Source organism: Medicago sativa, chromosome 8, assembly GCF_051527215.1.
Source record: "Medicago sativa cultivar Bolivia chromosome 8, Bolivia_mono, whole genome shotgun sequence".
Taxonomy (NCBI): domain Eukaryota; kingdom Viridiplantae; phylum Streptophyta; class Magnoliopsida; order Fabales; family Fabaceae; genus Medicago; species Medicago sativa.
In genome coordinates, this window is record NC_140756.1 from 71,137,022 (window position 1) to 71,150,229 (window position 13,208).

General features: G+C 34.7%; 2 protein-coding genes, 2 long non-coding RNA genes and 1 pseudogene across 6 annotated transcripts; 2 read left to right on the forward strand and 3 right to left on the reverse strand.

The window, feature by feature from the left end:
• Positions 1–527: 527 nt before the first annotated feature.
• Positions 528–8,112, forward strand: LOC146901114 (uncharacterized). 2 transcript variants are annotated; one of them, XR_015022190.1, is made up of 4 exons: positions 528–667; positions 4,264–4,382; positions 5,115–5,184; positions 7,977–8,112. It is a non-coding gene; the product is annotated as an uncharacterized LOC146901114 (long non-coding RNA). The 2 variants fall into 2 exon arrangements; XR_015022191.1 differs by lacking the exon at positions 7,977–8,112 and having other exon boundaries at positions 5,014–5,148.
• LOC146901115 (putative receptor-like protein kinase At2g23200 pseudogene) lies at positions 952–2,618 on the reverse strand (annotated as a pseudogene).
• Positions 5,258–6,953, reverse strand: LOC146901116 (putative receptor-like protein kinase At5g24010). Its single transcript, XM_085734078.1, has one exon. The coding sequence runs from the start codon at positions 6,526–6,528 to the stop codon at positions 5,428–5,430; it is 1,101 nt and encodes a 366-aa protein (XP_085590204.1). The 5' UTR covers positions 6,529–6,953; the 3' UTR covers positions 5,258–5,427.
• Positions 7,786–12,613, reverse strand: LOC146901117 (putative receptor-like protein kinase At2g23200). 2 transcript variants are annotated; one of them, XM_085734076.1, is made up of 2 exons: positions 12,371–12,494; positions 7,786–10,530 (listed from the first exon to the last, which is right to left on the reverse strand). In XM_085734076.1, exons 1-2 carry the CDS (start codon positions 12,460–12,462, stop codon positions 8,052–8,054), a joined length of 2,571 nt encoding a protein of 856 aa, XP_085590202.1. In that variant the 5' UTR covers positions 12,463–12,494; the 3' UTR covers positions 7,786–8,051. The 2 variants fall into 2 exon arrangements, with proteins under 2 accessions (XP_085590202.1, XP_085590201.1); XM_085734075.1 differs by having other exon boundaries at positions 7,926–10,408; positions 12,252–12,613.
• Positions 8,209–13,035, forward strand: LOC146901118 (uncharacterized). Its single transcript, XR_015022192.1, has 2 exons — positions 8,209–8,353; positions 12,829–13,035. It is a non-coding gene; the product is annotated as an uncharacterized LOC146901118 (long non-coding RNA).
• Positions 13,036–13,208: the final 173 nt, after the last annotated feature.

A 13,208-nucleotide genomic window follows, 5' to 3' on the forward strand; every position in this document is an offset into this window, starting at 1 on the left:
AATAGTTCTTCAATGTATCAAAACTTCAAAGTATTCCCTGATTGTGCATTTTGTTAGTCAAAATAGTTCTTAATGTTAAAATACTTCATTAATATTGTCAGATTAGTCCTCTAATATACTTACTTATTATCATATTAGTCCTTATAAGTACATGTTTATTGTCATTTTAGTCCCTATATGAAAAGAGTTATTGTGAACATTGAAAGATTATTTTAATGTCAAAGATTATTTTGACTAACAGAATGCACAATCATGGACTATTTTGAAATTTTGATACAATGAAAAACTAAAATGATTAATCATTACATATTGAGAGACTAAAGTGACTATTACCAAAAAAAAAAAAAAACTAATTACCCCGAATCCCTAATCCCTCGTATCTGAAACCCCTAATCCATCCCATCCTCCTAAGTTAGCAGGAAATTCGAATATGTTTGTGTTACCGATTTCCAACTGTAAGGAGAACTTCACAAACCCAACTCGGATTCCTACTTCAGAAGTCATGAATATGTTTGTGAGGATTTATACAGGATTAAACAATCCTCCTCTTGAGCCATGATTTTGAGATGGAGTTAGGTTCAAAATTAAGCTAACGCATTTACAACCTCAATATGCTGCAAATATGTGGAATGAAGCCTTGAGCAAACGACTTCGAACTGGAACCAAGGTATGCTGCAATCTTTGCTTGCATCTCTCTCCAGTGTATGTCTCATTATGATGCTTAACATTTTTGGCTTTTGAGAATAAAATTGATCCAATGTCTAATTTTCTTATATAAATCACAAGATGTGTGTAACTTGATCTACTGCATAGATCAACAATCTATTAAAACTTGGAACTATGATTAGATATGTGTGCATGTTTATGTAATGTAAATACATTGTATTTAGGGTGGATAAAAAACACTGCATTTTATCATACATATATGTTCATATAGCCACTTAAAAATGATTACAGAGCACATAGTTCTTTATCCTATAGTGACTTGGACATTGTTTATTCCGTTAATCTTGCAATTGAGAATAAACAACAACCATAACTAAGGGTGAAAAAATACAAGTAAACAAGAACAAAACAGATAAGTGAGCTATCTAGAAAACAGCTCCTCCACTTGAGACACTTGCAAGTTGATCACTGTGCCTTGATTTGCTTCCCATGAAATACTATCTAGCATCGTCAGTGCTGCACTTTCACATTCATCAACCCTCCCAGTAGATGTGCCATCCACTTCAGTCAGTGTAGACAGAGAAGGTAAACGCTGAACTTTAGGCAATTGAAGTGATGCAAAAGCACTGCTAGAACTGTCCTCATGTGGTTCTCTCTGAAGCTGCAAAGCATATTCCAAGTCCCACAACACATCAACCGTTGTTGGCCTATCACAACCATACTCCTGTAAGCATTTTTCCACAGTCTCACTAAATATTCTAAGTGAGTTTTGATTAATTTGTGCCTTGATGGAAATATCAACGATCTCTTCAAGCGTCCCTTTGTCTTTGCAAAGCAATCCCCATTCAGCCAAATTGACTTGTTCACTTGGACAAGACAGTTCGATGGCTGGTCTTGCGCACAACACTTCAAGTAGAACCACCCCAAAAGAATAAACATCAGATTTTTCTATAAGCTGTTGTGATCTAAAGTAATCAGGTTCAAGATACCCAAAAGTTCCTTTAACACGTGTGCTGACATAAGAATGTTCATCAAGAGGACCTGTCCTTGAAAGACCAAAATCAGCAACTTTAGCTACAAGATTCTCATCAAGCAATATATTGGTGGATTTCACATCACGGTGGATTATTCCACCAGCTACTCCTTTGTGAAGGTAATGAAGACCTCTAGCAGCACCAATGCAAATCTCAAGCCTTTGCTTCCAAGTCAAGCAAGGCAAATTTGTATTGTACAAATTCTCTCTAAGTGTTCCCTTTTCCATGTACTCATAAACAAGTATCATCTCACACCTTTCATCACAATACCCTATTAAGGAAACGAGGTGTATGTGACAGATCTTGGACAAAACCATTACCTCGGTTTGAAATTCATGATATCCTTGACCTGACCCAGGCACACTTCTTTTCACTGCCACATTCATTCCATTCTTGAGAACTCCCTTATAAACATTTCCAAAACCACCCTTTCCAATTATCCTATTTGCATCAAAATCCTCTGTTGCGAGTTGAAGATCATGCAAGGAGATATTCAGGCCAAGGTTTATGTTAGGTAAAAGTGAGCCTTGAGTTGTTTTTCCATAAGTTAGTCTGCAATGAGAAATTCCTCCTGCAGCAGCTGGAATCTCCAACAAATCAGAATTCTCAGCAGGCCTTTGTTTCCTTATTTTACTAATCCAAAGAAACAAAACCACCATAACAGAAACCAGAACTAAACCTCCGAGAATTGAAACCACCACCACAGGAAGACTAATCTTCAAATTTGTATTCGAATCATCTAAGTTAACTAAACCTGATGGATCAATCACTTTCATTACTTCTAGCCCGTTTAAAAACACGCTTAGAGTATTAGGTTTTAAAGTGATCTTCAATAGGCCAGAATCATCGGAACGAACCACAAAATCATAATAATAAGGACCACGCAACATGTATAGCCCACCTATTTCGTCATATACTATCATAACCTAACTGTCATAAATTATGAGGAAAAAAGTTGCAAGACCAGGCCGTTGATTAAAAATGTCATAAATTAAGGAAATGATCTATATTCTTCTCCACAGGAACACTCCAACTTATGCTTAAATCGTTAGAACTGTTTTTACTCTCTTTAGCAGTTTGATAAATAATATCTGGAGCAATATATTGATTTGAATCTGGACCATCGGACTCATCATCTGCAGTGCGTTTAATTGTACCTCCAAAAAATAAACTATTTTGAGCGTTAAGTGGATTAGTTATATAAATGTCATCTGGTAACCATTTTCTCGATAAAGTATCAATATTTCTGGTGACAGTTTCTCCTCCGACGTTAAGGCGGTGTTTTGTTTCCAACGCTCGAGAGTGTAAACCGCCCCTATAATTAGATAAGTATCGACCAGTAGAATCGTTGTAATTGAATCGCCCAATTGAATCGGGGATTAAAAGAACAGGGAGCAGAAAGAGTTCTATAGCATTAACAAACGCGAAGGATAAGTTTTGAGGTGTGAAAGTGATTTTGAATCTGGTTATGTTGATTTTAACGTAGTACTCTTTTACTAAAGGAGACTTGGTGGTGTTTTTTTCATCAAAATTTTGTAACAGAGAGAAACCGGGAACAGAAACGTTGAATTTTGCAGTGGAAAGGTTAGTTGGTGAAGAGAATGAAAAGAAATGGAAACGTACCATGTAGGTGTTGTTTGGGAAGGTAGTAAACTGGTACGAAGATTCGGAATGGAAAATTCTTGCAGTTTGGTAGAGAGATGAAGGCATTGATGATAGATTGGTTTCTATGTTGCTGTTGCTGAATCTTTTTTTAGGGTAAGTAGGGTTTGATTCGCCAATATAAACATTGTTACTTTCATTAACGTCAACATTTGAGCCGCAATTGATGAAGTATATATCTTGGAGATTGTATCCTAGTGAGGGGAGTTGTAGTGATGAAAATTGAAGAAGAAAAGCAAGTAAAGGGATAGAGTGTTGAATTGCAATGGGGAGAGAGGAATATTGTGTTTATTTGAATTTTTTTTTTTTAAGATATGATATTGATGATTGCAATTCTTAGAAGTTAGAAGTAGTGAGGGGAATCAAAGAAAAGACTTTGATAAGTGGAAGACTTTAGTTGTGGACTGTGGTTAAGTCGTCTGCTTTGAATTTTCTTCTTCCATTGTTTGTTTCTGTTTTTATTTTTAAAAATTTGGAAGTTGATTTTTCAACCATGGAACTACTTGACACATGAAAATTGATAGTTTCCTGTACGTTAAAAAGTGTTCGGATGATTTGGTGTCCCAGATGAACTTAATATAATAATTTATTTATCCAGAAGATGCTGTGGAGAATGAATTAAGAAACTGATATTAAAGCAACCAAAATGAAAAGGCATTAGAGTGCAATTATCAATTCCCAGGCACTGCAGTGTGTGATGGGATTGCGTGTATGATGATGCTAAATCATAAGATGCTTGTGATGTGATCTACTGCATAGATCAACAATCTATTAATACTTGGAACTATAGTATTTTGTGCTCAAGATATATTGCATGTATCTCTGCTTTGTAGCAATCTGGAACCTCCCCTGTTAACTTGAAGTAAGCCTTATAGCCTTTTTGTGTTTCCATTTACTGCAGGGCTTGGCCTTTCAGAAGTTAAAAGGTGTGGATCATCTTTTTAACAACGATTCTCGAGCAGGATGACCTACCTACATCTCTTGGTTTGTGGCTTGTATGGAATGTCTGCATTTTGTTTTGTAAGGGACACTGTTTCTTTGTGTTTATATTAGTATAGGGACTTGTTTATATAATGACTAAAAACCTATTTACAAAAAGTATATTAATTCATGAATCTGATTACAACTCTTTTTTAGTTTAGAAGCTTATTTAAAAATCTCATACCAGTTTAGAGATCTAGAGAGTGATTAAACCATTTAATTATTTGGATGTGTATAATGTGAACCTCTCAAAAATAGTTCAAAGGTGAAGCTTTACCATTTTTTGTTTTCATATTTATTATTAATATAAAATTAGTAGAAGTTGTAATGTATATGGTTCAATTAATAAGTCATTGACTATACTAATTTAACTTGATAACCTAGTGTCTTAACCGAACTATTTTTTTTTTGTTTTGAAGCCTATGCATGTCTAATTAATTTCTATATAAAAAGCTAAAGTTTAAGCTTGAAGTTTCAAGTGAATAGTTAAAAGTTAACCGGGATCAATGTTCTCAGTGTTAGGCTCAACTTGACTGTATTTGATTCTAACGTAAAATAATATTCAATGAATATTCTGACTACGAGCAAGTGGATTTTCCAGCAAAGATGAAGAAAACAGAATGATTAAACATTATTCATTATAATTTTTGACAAATGAAAATGTTTACAGAAAAAGAGGAAGATTACTCTATAACAGGGAAACATAATGTTGACACTTGATATGACTTGATCCATCCACCGTTGTATTTTGTGCATCTCTCTTTCTCTCAGGAATCCTTCACGAGTTGTTGCCAGGCTACAAGTGTTCACCATATGATTCAACATTTATACTATACTACAGGTATGATTACTCAAGTTGCAAATTAAATACTTATTTAAACACATTGTATGTAGGGTGGAGGAAAAACACTGCATTTTATATTTATCATACATAGATCTTCATATAAATCCCTCAAAAAAAAAAAAAAAAAAGATCTGCATATAAAATGATTATTTTTTATTCCATTAATCTTACAATTGAGACTAGACCAACAACCATAACTAAGGGGGAAAAATACAAGGAAAAATCATAGAAGTGAGTTATCTAAAAAAATAGCTCCTCCGGTGGAGAAACCACCATAACAGAAAGTATAATTAAACCTCCAAGAACTGAACCCACCGCCACGGGAAGACTAATTTTCTTCAAATTTGAATTTGAATAATCTAAGGGAACTAAACCTGATGATTCAATCACTTTCATCACTTCTAGCCCATTTAAAAAAGCATTTGGTTTAGCAACCTCAACCGACGTATTAGGTACTACGCTAACCTTCAATGGTCCTGAGCCATCGGAACGAACCACAAAATCATAATAATAAGGCATCTGTTGTGACAAACTTGGGTCATTATTTACATTTATAACATAACTGTCATAAACGAAGAGATTGAAAAATGTAAGACCAGATTGTTGATCACTGTCATTATTTACATTTATAACATAACTGTCATAAACGAAGAGATTGAAAAACGTAAGACCAGATTGTCGATCACTAAAAATGTCATAAAAATAAAGCCTAAGGAAATGATCCATATTGTTCTCCACAGGAACACTCCAACTTATGTTTAAACCTTTTGAACCGTTAACACTTTCTTGGGCAGTTCTATAAACAATATCTGGACCTATGTATATAGTTGAATTTGGACCATCAGATTCATCATGTGCAGTGCGTTTAATATCACCTCCAAAGGAACCATTCTGAGCGTTTTGTGGGTTAGTTATATAACTGTCATCTGGTAACCACTTTCTCGATAAGTTATCAATATCTCTAGTGACAGTTTCACCACCGATGTTAAGACGGTGTTTGGTTTCCAATGCTCGTGAGAGTAAACCGCCACTGTAAGTAGATAAGCCTTGAACGCTAGATTTATTGTAAGTGAAACGTGCAATTGAATTGGGGATTAAATGACTGGGGAGTATAAAGAGTTCTATTGCGTTAACAAATGCGAATGATGATGTTTGAGGTGTGAATGTTATTTTGAATCTTTTTCGGATGATTTTAACAAAATACTCGTTTACTAAAGGAGAGTTGGTGGTATTTTTAGCATCAAAATTTTTTAACAGAGAGAAACCGGGAACGAAAACGTTGAATTTTGCAATGGAAAGGTTATTTGGTGAGGATAATGAAAAGAAATGGAAACGTATCATGTAGGTGTTGTTTGGAACGGTAGAGAATTCGTAGGAAGATTCGGAATGGAAAATTCTTGCTGTTTAGTAGAGAGGTGAATGCACTGATAATGATTGATTGGTTTCTATGTTGCTGAAACTTGTTTGAGGGTAAGTGGGGTTTGATTCACCAATATAAACGTTGTTAGTTTCAGTAATAGTGATGTCTGATCCGCAATTGATGAAGTATGTGTCTTGGTGATTGTATCCGAGTGCAGGGAACTGTAGTGATGAGAATTGAAGAAGAAAAGTAAGTAAAATGATAGAGTGTTGAATTGCCATGGGGAGACAGGAAAATTGTGTTTGTTTGATGATTTTTTTTAAGCTATGATGATATTGATGATTGCGATTCTTATAACTTAGAAGTTAGTAGAAGAGGGACCGATGAAGATTAGTGGAAGACCATATCTGTGGACTGTGTTTAAGTCGTCAGCTTTGATTTTTCTTCTTCCTTGTTTGTTTCTCTAATTATTTTTAGTTTTTTTTTTGGAACTGGGACTATATTTAAGACATGAAAAATGAAAGTTTCTTGTACGTTAAAACGTGATTGGTTGGTTTGGAGTTTAGACGAACTTATTATAATAATTTATTTATTCAAATGCTGCGGAGAATGAGCTGAGAAGGTGCTAATAATAATGCAGCCAAAATGAAAAGCCAAAAGGGCAAATATCTCACCAGGGGCATGAAAATTTTCCTGAGGTTGAAAGTGATATGATTTGTCCTGATGTTCTTGTAATGGAATGGAGCTGAAATTCTTGTAACGTTTTTGACAGCAGAGAATCCCATTTCATTTTTAGTACTTATGATTTTTAATAATTAATTTATAACCATAACATTGATGAAGTCCTATACTATACATGTATAATTTTATATTAAACACACTCATTTATCCCAACATAGTAACACCCAATCTTATGGACCAAGATATTTAGTGCCATACACAACCTCGAGCGTCCAAAGGACAAAGGTGCTCCGAATAACCGAACAATCAAACGGGTTGATACCAAACACAGACCTTGAATGTCGAGTTCAAAATGTAAAGACGCTCTGAATGCCAAATAATATGCTACACTTGACCATATTTAATTCTTAAATAAAATAATATTCAATGAACAATCTGAGTAAGTGGATTTTCCCGCAAGAAGATTGGTTAAAAGAAAACAAAATGTTTAAATGTTATTCATTATTTCTACGAATAAAAAGTTCAGATATATAACAGAGAAGGATTACACAATATTTGGAAACATGATGTTGATGCATACACTTTAATGTTGCGAAAATCTCTATGTCCAATGAATACTGAAGTTGCAATTTAATATACAAACTGTGTTTAGGATGGAAGAACAACACTGCATTTTATCATACATGGATGACGAATCTTCATATAACCACTCAATAATAATATTTTTTTTATTCCAATAATCTTACAGATGAGAATAGACCAACAACCATAACTAATGGGAGGGAATACAAGGGAACAAGGACAAAATAGAGAAGTGGTCTATTTAAACAAACAGCTCCTCAAGTGGAGACACTTGCGTGTTGATTGTTGTGCCTTGATTTGCTTCGCAAGACATTCCATCTAGCATCATCAAGGCTGCACTTTCAGATTCATCAACCCTCCCAGTAGACGTGCCATCCACTTCAGTCAGTGTAGACAGAGAAGGTAAACGCTGAACATTAGGCAATTGAAGTGACGCAAAAGCACTGCTAGAACTATCCTCGTGTGGTTCTCTCTGCAGCTGCAAAGCATATTCCAAGTCCCACAACACATCAACCATTGTTGGCCTATCACAACCATAATCAGGTAAGCATTTTTCCAGAGTCTCACTAAATATTCTAAGTGAGTTTTGATTAATTTGTGCCTTGATGGAAGGATCAACGATCTCTTCAAGTATCCCTTTGTCTTTGCAAAGCAATCCCCACTCAGCCAAATTGATTTGCTCACTTGGACAAGACAATTCGATGGCTGGTCTTGCGCACAACACCTCAAGTAGAACTACCCCAAAAGAATAAACATCAGATTTTTCTGTAAGCTGTTGTGATCTGAAGTAATCAGGATCAAGATACCCAAAAGTCCCTTTAACACATGTGCTGACATAAGAATGTTGATCAAGAGGACCTGTCCTTGAAAGACCAAAATCAGCAACTTTAGCTACAAGATTCTCGTCAAGCAATATATTGGTGGATTTCACATCACGGTGGATTATTCCACCAGCTACTCCTTTGTGAAGGTAATGAAGACCTCTAGCAGCACCAATGCAAATCTCAAGCCTTTGCTTCCAAGTCAAACAAGGCAAATTTGTATTGTACAAATTCTCTCTAAGTGTCCCCTTTTCCATGTACTCATAAACAAGTATCATCTCACACCTTTCATCACAATACCCTATTAAGGAAACAAGGTGTATGTGACGAATCTTGGACAAAACCATTATCTCAGTTTGAAATTCATGATGTCCTTGACCTGAACCCGGCACACTTCTTTTCACTGCCACATTCATTCCATTCTTGAGAACTCCCTTATAAACATTTCCAAAACCACCCTTTCCAATAATCCTCTTCGTATCAAAATTCTCCGTGGCTATTTGAAGGTCAAGCAAGGAGATTTTCATGCCAAGGTTTATGTTAGGAATAGGTGAGCCTTGAGTTGTTTTTCCATAAGTTAATTTGCTATGAGAAATCCCTCCTGCAGCAGTTGGAATCGGCAACAAATCGAAACTCTCAACATGCCTTTGTTTCCTGATTTTTCTTATCCAAAGAAACAAAACCATCACAACAGAAACCAAAACTAAACCTCCACTCACTGAACCCACAACCACAGGAAGACTAATCTTCTTTGAATCGGAATCCAAACCATCTAAGGGAATTGGACCGGACGATTTAATCACAGTCATTAGTTCTAGCCCGTTTAAAAACGCATTCGGTATATTAACCTCAACCGACGTGTTAGGTACTACGCTAACCTTCAATATACCTGAGCCATCAGAACGAATCACAAAATCATAATAATAAGGATCATGCAACACTGATGACAAAAATACATCATCATTTATATTCATAACAAGTTGGTCATAAATGAAGAGAAAGAAAGATGTAAGACCATTTTGTCTATCGTTAAAAATGTCACAGAAATGAAGCCTAAGGAAATGATCAATATTCTTCTCAACAGGAACATTCCAACTTATGTTTAAACCTTTAGTAGCGTTTTTGCTCTCTCTGGCAGATTCATAAACAGCATCTGGAGCAATATATATATTTGAATTTGGACCTTCATATGTATCATTTGCAGTGCGTTTAATTTCACCTCCAAAGGAACCATTCTTAGCGTTTTGTGGATTAGTTATATAACTGTCATCTGGTAACCATTCTCTCGATAAAGTATCAATTCCTCTATCAACAGTTCCCCCACCGACGTTAAGACGGAGGATGGTTTCTAACGATCGAGAGAGGAAATCATTACTATAAGTAGAAAGGAAAAGACCAGTAGAACCGATGTAATTGAAACGAGCGATTGAATTGGGTATTAAATGAACAGGGAGCATAAAGAGTTCTATTGCATTAACAAACGCGAAAGATGATGTTTGAGGAATGAAAGAGATTTTGAATCTTTTTCGAATGATTTTAACGTAATACTCTTTTACTAAAGGAGAGTTGGTGGTGTTTTCAGCGTTGAAATTATGTAACAGAAGGAAACCGGGAACTGAAACGTCGAATTTTGCAGTGGAAAGTTTAGTTGGTGAAGAGAATGAAAAGAAATGGAAACGTACCATGTAAGTGTTGTTTGGTACGGTTTTGAATTCGTAGGAAGATTCGAAATGAAAAATTCTTGCGGTTTGGTAGAGAGGTGAAGGCACTGATGATGATTGATTGGTTTCGATGTTGCTGTTGCTGAAACTTGTTTGAGGGTAAGTGGGGTTTGATTCACCGATATAAACGTTGTTACTTTCAGTAACAGTGATATCTGATCCGCAATTGATGAAGTATGTGTCTTGGTGATCGTATCCGAGTGAGGGAAATTGTAATGATGAGAATTGAAGAAAAAAAGCAAGTAGAAAGATAGAGCGTTGAATTGTGTGGAAGTGAAAGGTTGACATGGTGAGAGAGGAAAATTGTGTTTGTTTGATGATTTTTTTTAAGTTATGAAATTGATGATTGCTATTCATAGAAGTTGGTAGAAGTAGGGAGTGGAGAAGAGAAGGGGAACCAATGATGAAGAAGACATAGATAAGAGGAAGACTTTAGCTGTGGACTGGTTAAATCGTCACCTTTGAATTTTCTTATTTCTTGTTTGTTTCTCCCTTTAATTTTAAATTTAAATAAATATTTGGAAGTTGATTTATCACCTACCATGACTATAGTAACACATTCAAAAAAAAAATGGCTATAGTAACACTAGATGATATATGGTCTAGGGATTATGACGAGTTCTTTGCAAAGGAGACGTTTTCTTCATCAATCGGTTTACGAAACAAATCAATTTATAAGTGAGATAATCATCACCTTAAGAGCCGGTGTTTTAAGAGTCGAAGTAGACTTCATCCAAACACTAAAATATTATCAAAGTTTTTATAAAAATTGTTGGTCCATATAGTAGTATGTCATTGTTGTCACGTTATTAAGATCACACTCAAAATATCTAGTTTTAAATGTAAGAGGATGTTTTAAGAGTTTCACATTTGATAAAATATAGTTTGAGTATGTGTTTATACTTGAGGATATTTCTATTTTGAAATAAAAGTTTAGATGATTGAGTTTTGGATGTTGACTGGGGTTAGAAATTACAGGGAAATTCAAAGTCTTTTGATCTTTGCCATGTATGTTTGCAAAACATTATTGGTTGGTTCCAGTCACACACTTATTATTCTAGTAGTAATTTATTTTATTTTTTATCATGTGCAAATTTGCACATATTAAGAAATTTAAAATAGTTGGAGGTTGGGTAACTTAATTGGTTTGAGTTAAGGATTAAGGAGTTCGAGGTCTATGGTTCAAATTTTGATAATAAGGAAGAAAAAAAAAACTAATACAACAACTAACATTGATCATTAAAAAAAATAGTAAGTTTGTATTGAAATGTTTGTGTTTTGAATTAAATATATAATTTTTAACAAATAATTGTTATTTTTCATAAATACAAAATTGATATTTTTAGTTTATTTAACATGTGTAATATTGCACATTAGTATAATAGTCAATACCAGATAGCGGTGCATAGTGGCCGACCCCAAAAGTGGGATAGCGTATAGCAGTATGACAGATAGCGTTCGCCGATATTTGATTATTTTTTGGACAAATTACATGAATAATATTATAAATTATTAACAAACTTATATATTGTAAGTGAAATGCGCGATTGAATTGGGGATTAAATGAGTGGGGAGTATAAAGAGCTCTATTGCGTTAACAAATGCGAAGGATGATGTTTGAGGTGTGAATGTTATTTTGAATCTTTTTCGGATGATTTTAACGAAATACTCTTTTACTAAAGGAGAGGTGGTGGTATTTTTAGCGTCGAAATTTTGTAACAGAGAGAAACCGGGAACAGAAACGTTAAATTTTGCAGTGGAAAGGTTAGTTGGTGAAGAGAATGAAAAGAAAGGGAAACATCATGTAGGTGGTGTTTTGTACGGTAGAGAATTCGTAGGAAGATTCGGAATGGAAAATTCTTGCTGTTTGGTAGAGAGCTGAAGGCACTGATGATGGTTGATTGGTTTCTATGTTGCTGTTGCTGAAACTTGTTTGAGGGTAATTGGGGTTTGATTCACCGATATAAACGTTGTTGGTTTCAGTAATAGTGATATCTGATCCGCAATTGATGAAGTATGTGTCTTGGTGATTGTATCCGAGTGCAGGGAAGTGTAGTGATGAGAATTGAAGAAGAAAAGTAAGTAAAATGATGGACTGTTGAATTGCCATGGGGAGACAGGAAAATTGTGTTTGTTTGATGATTTTTTTAAGCTATGATGATATTGATGATTGCGATTCTTATAACTTAGAAGTTAGTAGAAGAGGGACCGATGAAGATTAGTGGAAGACCATATCTGTGGACTGTGTTTAAATCGTCAGCTTTGATTTTTCTTCCTGTTTCTCTAATTATTTTTAAATTTTTTGGAACTGGGACTATATTTAAGACATGAAAAGTGAAAGTTTCTTGTACGTTAAAACGTGATTGGTTGGTTTGGAGTTTAGACGAACTTATTATAATAGTACGTTAAAACGTGATTGGTTGGTTTGGAGTTTAGACGAACTTATTATAATAATTTATTTATTCAAATGCTGCAGAGAATGAGTTGAGAATCTGCTAATAATAATGCAGCCAAAATGAAAAGCCAAGAGGGCAAATATCTCACCAGGGGCATGAAAATTTTCCTGAGGTCGAAAGTGATATGATTTGTCCCGATGTTCTTGTAATGGAATAGAGCTGAAATTTTTGTAACATTTTTGACAGCAGAGAATCCTATTTCATTTTTAGTACTTGTGATGTTCAATAATTATTTTATAGCTTAACATTGGTAAACTCCTATACTATATGTTGGTTATTTGGTATAAATGAAAAATAATATGATAGACAGGAAAGAGTACGTTGAAATGGAATGGGAGATTGATATCATTAATTTCACTAAAACAATACACTTAATAGTGTTTCACAAAAACAAAACAGA